The 10,581-nt window shown below is 45.8% G+C and overlaps 1 protein-coding gene across 2 annotated transcripts in view; it reads right to left on the bottom strand.

Moving 5' to 3' along the window:
• The window catches only part of Rpgrip1 (RPGR interacting protein 1), a 55,193-nt gene that overhangs the window by 40,110 nt on the left and 4,502 nt on the right, over positions 1-10,581 (bottom strand). For both annotated transcript variants that reach the window (XM_031361328.1, XM_031361329.1), the window contains exons 3-6: positions 7,337-7,575; positions 6,376-6,475; positions 5,124-5,252; positions 1,037-1,142 (exon numbers count right to left, since the gene is read on the bottom strand). In XM_031361328.1, the coding sequence (XP_031217188.1) occupies positions 1,037-1,142; positions 5,124-5,252; positions 6,376-6,475; positions 7,337-7,575 (574 nt within the window). The remainder of the gene's footprint in view (positions 1-1,036; positions 1,143-5,123; positions 5,253-6,375; positions 6,476-7,336; positions 7,576-10,581) is intronic.

Genomic DNA, 10,581 nt, shown 5'->3' with positions numbered 1-10,581 from the left:
TGAGGGGTGGGGGAGTGGGGGAGGGGTGGGGGGGTGAGAATGAGGGGGATGTTGCGGGAAGGCTTTGAGACCTAGCCCCTTGGGAGCCAGTTTTCTGTTTGCCTGTAGAACCCTCAGCTCCTCCAACACCTTGCCTTTCCTGCACGCTGTCATGCTCCCCACCATGATGATACTGGACTGAACCTCTGAACCTGTAAACCAGCCCAATTAAATGTTGTCCTTTATAAGAGTTTTCTTGATCATGGTGTCTGTTCACAGCAGTAAGACCCTAAGACACCTGCTCTGGCTCTTTATTTTTTTACACCTCCACCCCATTATTTATCTTTTGGGGGGTGTAATTCTCTCAGTGCTGTCAGAACCTCGGTTTTGTTGTGTTAGAGCAGGGCACACTCTAAGTACCTAGGACCTGGTCCTCAGCGTACAGAAAGTGCTCACCAAAGGCTTGCTTCCAGCCACGATGATTACAGAGTTACATTCTGATCCCTTGGCTTGGGACCTTATCCTGACACAAATGAACTCTGCCAAATTCCATTGTACCAGGCAAGAGTCCTAGCCTTCTCCATAATGGTAATAGTGAGCACTACTGAGAAAGCAATAGACTTGCAAGGTTTGGATTGAATACCGCCTGTAAATTACATGACCTTAGACAAGTACCTTAGGGTCCTTGAATTATGAGGTCACATAGGTAAAACAGAAAAACAAAAACAAAAAATCTCGGTGTGGTGGGCACACTGGCGATCCCAGCACTTGAGGGGTGGGCAAAGAAAGGATTGTGTAAGTTTGAGGCCAGCCTGAGGGACATAGTGAGTTTCAATTGGCCTACTTTACAGAATAAGAGCCCATCACAAAGAAGGAGCAGATACAAAGTGGAGGAAGAACAGGAAGCGAAAGAAGAGGAGGAAAAAGGAGGGTGAGGAACAGGCTTATTTTTTAAGTAGCATCCCTGCCCTTTTTGCAGGGCTTGAGCTTAGGATCTCATGCATGAACTCATTGGCTTTCCCATCTCTAAAAAGCACAGCCGATTACAGCAAGTCACCTCTTGAACCCGTGTCAGCTGGGCTTCTGTGGCTGCCAGCGAGGTATTCCTCTCGTATAAGAGCTTCTTAAGTCGAATCAGCTCCACGTTCTCCTTAATGGAAGCTCTGCAGATAGAAGACACTAACTGTTCCATCTGGGCCAGGACCTTCTGCTGTTACCCCCATAACACATTTGAAGTAGGTACTTCGCAAAATAATAGCCTTCCTTCTGCTGTTGTTAACTGTGACACCTGAGACCTGAAGGCCACCAACCATAAGCCCTGAGTTAAGAAAACAAAGGAACAGTTTTTTGTTTTTTAATTATGGTTCTTACAATTTCTCAGAAGTCTTACAGAGTGCAATTAAATATATGCCTTATTTCCTTAGAAACATAAATATAGATACAATGAGCTGGGCAGTGGTGGCACATGCCTTTAATCCCAGCACTTGGGAGGCAGAGGTAGGTGGATTTCTGAGTTCGAGGCCAGCCTGGTCTACAGAGTGAGTTCCAGGACAGCCAGGGCTATACAGAGAAATCCTGTCTTGAAAAGCAAAAACAAAACAAAACATAACAAATTATTTGATGGCACACACCTTTAATCTTAGCACTTCAAAGAGGCAGGTGGATCTCTGTGAGTTCAAGGTCAGCCTAGTTTGTAAAGCAAGTTCTAAGGCAGCCAGAGCTACTTAGCTACTTAGTGAAACCATGTCTCAAAAATAAATAAATAAATAAATAAATAAATAAATAAAGGTTTAAAAGATTTTAGGAAGGATTTAGACTCACTCTGTCTCAGTGACTTTCACTCCTAGCTAGTTATGAATGAGATCTTTAAAATTATACTGCTACTTAGACTCCAAGTAATTAAATATGGGGCTTAAGGGTTCAGTGTTTAAGGATCTCCACAGGCTTGGGTTTGCAGTTCAGTGGGTAGAGAGAAGAAGGACTTCCAAGCATGCAGGAGGTCTCAAGTTTGGTCCCTGGCACTGTGTAAACCAGATGCAGTGATGAATGGCTGTAATCCCAGTGCATGGCAGGAAGAGACAGGAAAATCAAAGGTTCAAGATTATCCTCTGCACCACAGAGAGTTTGGACCAGCTTGAGTTACATGAAATCCTGTCTCAAAAAGCAAAATTAAATTAAGTTAAAAACTTCACCTGACTGTCTGTTATTCAGCCTAAGGTAGCAAGGGTAAAGGAGAGCTGCCATCACGTAATGGACACCTGGTGGGATTCTAAATGCATATGTTTAAGAGAAAGGGCTATATCTGTATAGTTCCTGCTATACAATACTATGGGGGAAAGGCAGCACTATATACAGAGAGAACAGAAGGATCAGTGTCATCAGCGGTTGGGAAAGGAGACATAAGCAGGCAGAGCACAGGGATTTTCATTTTTACAGAGTACAGTGGATACGCTATGATATATAATGACAGATCCATGTAGTTACACACTTGCCCAAACTCCGTGAATGCCCAACAGCAAGGATGAACGTTAATACCAGCTGTTGCCTCTGCCTTAATGCTTATTCATTTTTAAATCTTCTTTCCTCTAGTTTTCCTTGACCTGCCTGGAGTGTCCTAGTCTAGGCTGGCCTTGAACTCATAAAGATACGCCTGCCTCTGCATCCCAAGTTCTGGGATCAAAGGTGTGTGCCCCCAGCTCTGGCCGTTAGCTCATTTGTGTAATAAAGACACCACTTCTGGTTCAGTGGTAAAGAGTGTGCTCTGCTCTTGGAAAGACAAAAGCCCCAGGGTACACCAGCAGTCAGCCCTAATTCCAAGGGATACGGTGCCCTCTTCTGGCACCAGGCAGACAGTGCCTGCAGGCAAAAATATTTGTATACACACAAAACATACATACATCTTTAAAAAATAAAGACCTGAAGAGTTGCCTTGGCTGTTAAGGCACTTGTTGTTCTTGCAGAGGGCTGGGGTTCAATTCCCAGCATCCATAAGGTGGCTCCAACCCCATCTTCTGACCTCCACAACACCAGGCACTCACATGGTGCAGACATACTTGCAAGTAAAACATACAGGTAAAATGAAAATAAACCTAAATAAAAAAATAAACTGAAAAGGCTATAGAAAGGAGTATATGATACTCCCTATTCAATGTTGCTATGAAACTGAACAACTAATCTAAACAATGCAGTCTACCTTGTGTGTGTGTGTGTGTATGTATGTGCGCCCGTGTACACTCATGATCACACTCATTATCACACAGGCATGTGGAAGACAGAGGTTGATTCTGGGTATCTTCCTCCACTTTATATGATGAGACAAGATCTCTCACAGAGAGCCTGGCTAGGCAATGAGTTCCAGGGAGTCCCTTGTATCCCCTGTGCTGGGATTGTAGGAACATGCTGCCACACCCAATTTTTCTGTGGATGCCAAGTTTCTGAACCCCAGTCCTCATGCTTATATGACAAGCAATTTACTGACTTGGCCAATATTCCTAGACTTTTTAAAAAATTTTTTTTCTTTGCTAGGTGTGGTGAGTCTTGCCTTCAGTTTCAGCAACATCCCCCCCCCCCACACACACACAGATACACACACCAAGCTCAGTTCAACTACTAAGCTAAATTCCCAACCGTTCGACCAGCAGGTAAAGGCACTTGCCACAGAAGTTGCACAACTTAATTTTCACTTTTGGAACTTATGGTGGAATAAAAGAAGTGACTCATGAAAGTTGTCTTCTGACCTCCACACACATGCCATCACACATGTATGCCTGTACTTGGAATACCCACCCCCACAGACACACACACACAATAATAATAAAAGTTAAATAAAAAAATTTTTAAGCCAGGAAGTGGTGGTGCATGCCCAGTGCTTGGGAGGCAGAGGCAGGCAGATTTCTGAGTTCGAGGCCAGCCTGGTCTACAGAGTGAGTTCCAGGACAGCCAGGGCTCCACAGAGAAACCCTGTCTCGGAAAACAAAAACAATATATCATTTTTCTTTTTGGTTTTTCAACACAGGGTTTCTCTGTGTAACCCTGGCTGTCCTAGAATTCACTCTGTAGACCAGGCTGGCCTCACACTCACAGATCTGCCTGCTGGAATTAAAGGCATACACAATCACCACCACCACCACTACTGTCTTAATTAGCTAGGTACTCCTACTGTAAAAGTAACTTTTATTTGCCTGATGTAATGGTCATCCTGGAGTCGTACTGCTTCAGTCTGCTAATCTAGGCCTTGTGCCAAGAGCTTCTAGTCTCCATTCAATCTAATCTAGGCCTTGAATGTTTTCAGCCTGAGACTTGCTGCTGAATAAGCTCACCTTTCTTCTTTCTGATCTCTGGCTGGATAGTCAACTCAGCTGTTTTGGCTCAACTCTCCACGATAACAGATTCAATCTGGTTTCTCCCAGTTTCTCCTGAATTGCTCAAACTGTCAATCTGTTCTGATCTTCTTGCTCCTCATCCTCTGTCTCATTCTGTCTTCATCTGTATCTAATCTAGCTTGTTCTCTCTGCAACCTGTCTCTGTACAATTTTCCCAGTAAAAGGACCTCTTCCTTTCCCCTCCCTTCCCTCCCCTCCCCTATCCCTCTCCTCCCTTTTCCCCCTCCTCCTTCCCCTCCCCCTCCCCTATCTGTACTCCCCCCCTTTTTAAAAAAAGGATTTTTTTCTTTATTATTATATGTAAGTACACTGTAGCTGTCTTCAGACAGCACCAGAAGAGGGCGTCAGATCTCATTACAGATGGTTGTGAGCCACAATGTGGTAGCTGGGATTTGAACTGAGGACCTCTGGAAGAATAGTCAGTGCTCTTAACCACTGAGCCATCTCTCCAGCCCCCTGTACTGCCCCTTAAGACGCTTTCCTTTCCTCTCCTTTGGAGAGTTGGGTTTATTCTGTTTTGCCAAATGTTTCTCTAATTTCCTTACTTTGTCTGCCACTCAATTAGACATCACTTTCAAACTGGGTGCTTCCTTGTACAAAGTAGCTTTACCTTCATTGTTTAGGATTAAAGGTGTGTACTAAGGGTGGTTCTGGATTTAAGACACAAGGAAATCTTTTTTCCTCAGAAGTGAAGAAAAGCTGAGCTAGGAACCTTCCTTTTTCTGCTCAGTATGGTTTGAAGCACAGAATGTTAGCACTCACCGAAGTTCTGCAGCCTTCTGAGCACACTCCTGTGAGCTTCTCTGTTCAAGCTTTTCAACTTTGGACGTTTTCTCAGGAGACCTGGGGATCTCTTCCACTTGTGTAGAGTCAGTAGTAACAATATGAGTACTGCTAGGCATACAAAGACAAGGAATTTAGCCCAAATCAGGAACTGGCAGGTAAAAACTAACCTGTTATAATTGAGGAAGATCAAACACAAAAGGGAAAAGCAGAAACTTTTTATAGAGTTTAGAACTCAGCCATTCACTTACAAAAAAACGTTAGAAAGGTTAGCTGGACAGTGGAGGTACACACCTTTTATTCCAGTGCTTGGGAGGCAGAGGCAGGCGGATCTCTGTGAGTTCAAGGCCAGCCTGGTCTACAAAGTGAGTTCCAGGGCAGTTAGTGCTACTCAGAGAAATCCTGTCCAGAAAGAAAAAAAAGTTAGAAAAGTCAGTTACCAGGCTGGCGAGATGACTCAGCGGGTAAGAGCACTGACTGCTCTTCCAAAGGTCCTGAGTTCAGATCCCAGCAACCACATGGTGGCTCACAACCATAGTGATGAGATCTGATGCCCTCTTCTGGTGCATCTGAAGACAACTACAGTGTATTGGGCCGGAGGGAACGGGCAGGATGGGGTGGAGAGATGGGTGGGGGAGAGTGAGTCCGGAGGGGAGCGGGGCTGGAACGAGCAGAGGTCCTGAGTTCAATTCCCAGCAGCCACATGATGGTTCACGGCCATCTGTACAGCTATAGTGTACTCATACACATAAAATAAATAAATGAATCTTTAAAAAAAAGTCAGTTACCTTGGTGATATAGAAGATAATATTACAAAATATAATCTGCAAAAGTCAACATAGGAGATAAATCTAAATAAAAGGAAAGGAGAATAGAGTTCCAGGACAGTCAGGGCTACACAGAGAAACCCTGTCACGAAAAAAAAAAAAGGAGAATACTTTGTCATGAAAAGGATTTTCATTTGTCACTCAGAAGATGGGGAAATGTTTGCTTTACGAATATAAATATGAATATAAATGTAAAATTTGACAGGAACTCACAGAGATCCACCTGTCTCTAGGCCTGCATCCTGTTTTGTATTTTTAAACAAAGACATTGCAATTTTGGCTTAGAGCTGTCTTTCATCTTCTCTGATTATTACAGAAATCAGCAACACTCATCAACCCTTAAGTGATATATTCCCAACTAAAGCTTTGTGGGTAACAACATGGGACCCACCAAAGGCACTCACAGTTGGCTGGGCTCACGGGTTATTTCTATTCTGGTGTTTTCGTCCATCACATATTCCTTAAATGTGGGAGGGGCTGTATGGCTGCGTCTGTCATTTGGTCCTGAAAAGTTTAGGCAGGGGAAAAAAAGTGAAATGTAGCCATGGTTCCTTCCAGAACACTACATGCTGAAACCAGGACACCAGTGCCGGCCACAGAGAGCCTTGGGACTTGGGAGAAATCCTTGTGTGACAATTAACCACAGAGGCACTTCTTTACTTTTACACAAAATCACAACTGCAAATATTTTCAGCCCAAAATACTGACTCAGTGATTGGTACAAGTGGGAAGAAGAAAGATGCAAGCTGGTCCAAGCCAGGGCCTGTGTGTCTAGCCTAACTTGATACATAACAGGTGGTCAGTCGTGCTCAAAGGTATTCGTTTATTTCATTTTGGTCGGTTGTTTGCCTTTTTTTTTTTTTTTTTTTTTTTTTTTTGAGACTGGGGGTGGGGGTGGTGGTGGTGCACGCTATGATCCCAGCACTTGGGAGGCAGAGGCAGGCGGATATCTGTAGGCCTGGTCTACAGAGTGAGTTCAAGGACAGCCAGGGGAAGCAAGCCAGTAAGGAACATCCCTCCATGGCCTCTGCATCAGCTCCTGCTCCCTAATCTGCTTGAGTTCCAGTCCTGACTTCCTTTGGTGATAAACAGCAATGTGGAAGTAAGCTGAATAAACCCTTTCCTCCCCAACTTGCTTCTTGGTCATGATGTTTGTGCAGGAATAGAAACCCTGACTCTGACACTGAGCTGCCTACTCGCAGTGAATTCAGAAATTTGGACCTGACTTCCGCACCCGAGAGTTGGGGGATGAGGAAGGATTTTAGGAAAGTGGAAAAGTGAGAGCACAAAGACTGGAGCTTCAGTCACCCGGAGGGGGCGTGGTTCCAGCTTCACTCAGCTTGGGTTTCTGCTGTAGTTACACACCAGATGTGTTGGGCTGTCTGCGTCCCGCGTGGACTCGAGGCTGTAGACTGCTGGCCGCGGTCGAGGGACACTGGCGCTGCATATGCGCTTTCCTCCTGGGAACCGGGGCACGAGGGGGCGCCGAGGGGCGCGGGGATGCTGAGACCCACGGCTGCCTCCGCCTCGCAGGTTCCTGGAGCACAGCAAGTGTCCGTAGGTCTGGTTGGGTAGTGGTGGATCGCTGCACGTTCGTTCTTCTCCTGCAGCAAAACAAACCACACGGGGGTTTTCCCCACACACGCAGACTCATGCCTAGGGCTCTATTCTAGCTGGGGAAGTCTCAGCGCTAGCACCCAGCATTGATGTCTTAGTTAGACTCACTACTGCTGTGTATTTGGCTTATATTTCCACATTATAATCCATCGTTGAAGGAAGCCAGGACAAAAAGTCTAACAGGGTTGTTACAGGGAGACAGAAGCAGACATAGAGGCCATACAGGGATACTGTTTACCGGCTTGTTCAGCCTGCTTGGTCAGTCCTGGACTAGAACCACCCTCAGGGCCCTCCTCCCTCCCCCTCCCCCTCCTCCTATCCCGTCAATCACTAAGAAAATGCCCTCTAGCTGGATCTTTTTGTTTGTCTTTTTATTTTACTGCTGTTGTTTTTGTTTCGTTCAGTTTTTCAAGCCAGGATTTTTGAGGAGCCCTGGCTGGTCTTATCCCCCACACCCTAGAACTCCCAGGCTTACTCCAGCTCCCTCTGCCTTTTCTCCCACAGCTACAAATCACCCAAGATTTGTCTATCCTGAGCTCTCTTGCCACCAAGTCCATTCTACTTCTTTTTCTCTCTGCTCTTGACTGTCCAGATGCCTCTAGGAATGTTCTCTCTCTTATCTCTTCTTATTCACAATACCCGGCCCTGCTCGCCCTCCCCCACCAATGGAGTGGCCATTTCAGCTGATTTGTTTCTTCTTTCTTCTTTTTTAAAAAGATTTACACACACACACACACACACACACACACACACACACACACACACACACGCGGTGTGTGTGTTGTGTGTATCCTTTTTTTTTAAGTACACTGTATCTGTTTTCAGACACACCAGAAGAGGGCATCCGATCTCATTACAGATGGTTGTGAGCCACCATGTGGTTGCTGGGATTTGAACTCATGACCTCTCTCTCCAGCCCTTGTTTCCGTCTCCGTCGTCTCCGTCTCCTTCCTTCTTCCTTCTCCTTCTCCTCCTCCTTCTTCCTCTCTCTCTCTCCCTCTCTCTCTAGTTTTGTTTTTGTTGAGACAGAGTTTTTCTGTGTAGCCCTAGCTATCCTGGAACTCTCTTGTAGACTGGGCTGGCCTCCTGCTCTCCCTGCATCCCTCAGTCCCTATCTATTACAGTGTCCCTCTGTCTGGCATACCTTGCCCCTTACCTTAACTCTCCAGACCAGGAGCTGGGCTGCCCTTCACCCAGCTGCTTTTCCAGATATAATCCAGCCATGTTGGCTATACCAATCCTTTTAAAACCGCTTTGCTCTCTCGGTCAGGACCCTGTCCCCCCCCCCGCACCCCCCCATCCTCTCTTGCTCCCCCTGCCCCTCTCTGCTCATATGGTCCAGCTCATTCTGGCCACATTCACTCTGGAACCTTGGAGACACCATTCCTCTTATCCTCTCACACATGTACAATAAACCTTCTCCAACATAGCTAGGAGCAGCCACGTCCTCCTTTTCATTCTTTTTTTTTTCATTCATTGCTAAATTAAGATTAATGTCCTATGGTCTGGAGAGATGGCTCAGCAGTTAAGAGCACTGACTGCTCTTCTAAAGGTCCTGAGTTCAAATCTAAGCAACCACATGGTGGCTCACAACCATCTGTAATGAGATCAGATGCCCTCTTCTGGTGTGTCTGAATGAAAGACCCAAAGAGTCTTTCTCTCGAGGGGTTCAGCTGCCTTAGGGAAGGAGCCCAACCCCAAGTGACTGTTACAGAGAGTATTTAAGCTCACAAGCAGGTGCAGGGGGTGGGGAGGTTCCAGGGAAATTCCAGTATACAGCTATACAAGTATCTCCTATACATCGATTGATTGTTCAGCTATCTTTGGCAACATCAGCTCTTTGTGGTCGGCCATTTCCTCTGGGTACTGACCCTAGAGGAGTGGTCCCAGGTCCCTGGGGTCAGTTTCTCATTATCCAGGTACAGCACAGCCCCTGGGGTCAATTTCTCATGACCCTGGTGCAGCACCTGGGGTTAGTTTCTCATGACCCTGGTGCAGGCAGCCCCTGGGGTCAATTTGTATTTTTCCATGGTCTTACATGGAGACAGCTACAGTGTACTTAGATAAAGTCATAAATCTTTAAAAAAAAAAGATTAATGTGCTAAACTAAGATTAATCTCTGCATTAGGCCCGGTGATACAGGCCTTAATCCCAGCACTGGATTTATTGTTTGGTTTTGTTTGTTTGTTTGTTTGTTTTTTGAGACAGGGTTTCTCTATGTAGTCCTGGCTGTCCTGGACTAATTCTGTAGACTAGGCTGGCCTCAAACTCAGAAATCCGCCTGCCTCTGCCTCCCAAGTGCTGGGATTAAAGGCGTGCCCCTGTCTCCAAAAAACCAACCAACCAAAACACACACACACACACACACACACACACACACAAGAAGGGGCTGGGGGCTGGGGGGAGGAGATGGGGCTGGGGGGCAGACATCAAAGAGATGGCTCCGCAGTTAGCACTGGCTGCTTTTCCAGAGGATCTCTGTTTAATTCCCAGCACCCACACCACAGCTCACAACTGTCTGTAACTTCAGTTACAGGGGATCTGACACTTCCATGTCAACGCATATAAAGCGGGGGTGGGAGAGGTGGGGGGACTGGGTATCCTGGAACACTTCTTTGATATCAGCACTCAGGATAGCCAGAAGCAGGTAGAACTCCGTGTTCAAGGCCAGCTTTGTCTATATAGAGCAGCAGTTCTCAAACTGTGAGTCTCTACAGATATTTATATTAAAATTTATAGGGGCTGGTGAGATGGCTCAGTGGGTAAGACCACTGATTGCTCTCCCAATAGGTCCTGAGTTCAATTCCCAGCAACCACATGGTGGCTCACAACTATCTGTAATGTGATCTGATGCCCTCTTCTGGTGAGTCTGAAGACAGCTATAGTATATTCACGTATGTAAAATAAATAATAATGATTTTTAAAAGCCAGGCAGTGGTGGTGCATGCCTTTAATCCCAGCACTTGGGAGGCAGAGGCAGGTAGATTTCTGAG

Source organism: Mastomys coucha, unplaced genomic scaffold (assembly GCF_008632895.1).
Source record: "Mastomys coucha isolate ucsf_1 unplaced genomic scaffold, UCSF_Mcou_1 pScaffold9, whole genome shotgun sequence".
NCBI lineage: Eukaryota > Metazoa > Chordata > Mammalia > Rodentia > Muridae > Mastomys > Mastomys coucha.
This window is presented reverse-complemented; position numbering and strand designations above follow the sequence as displayed.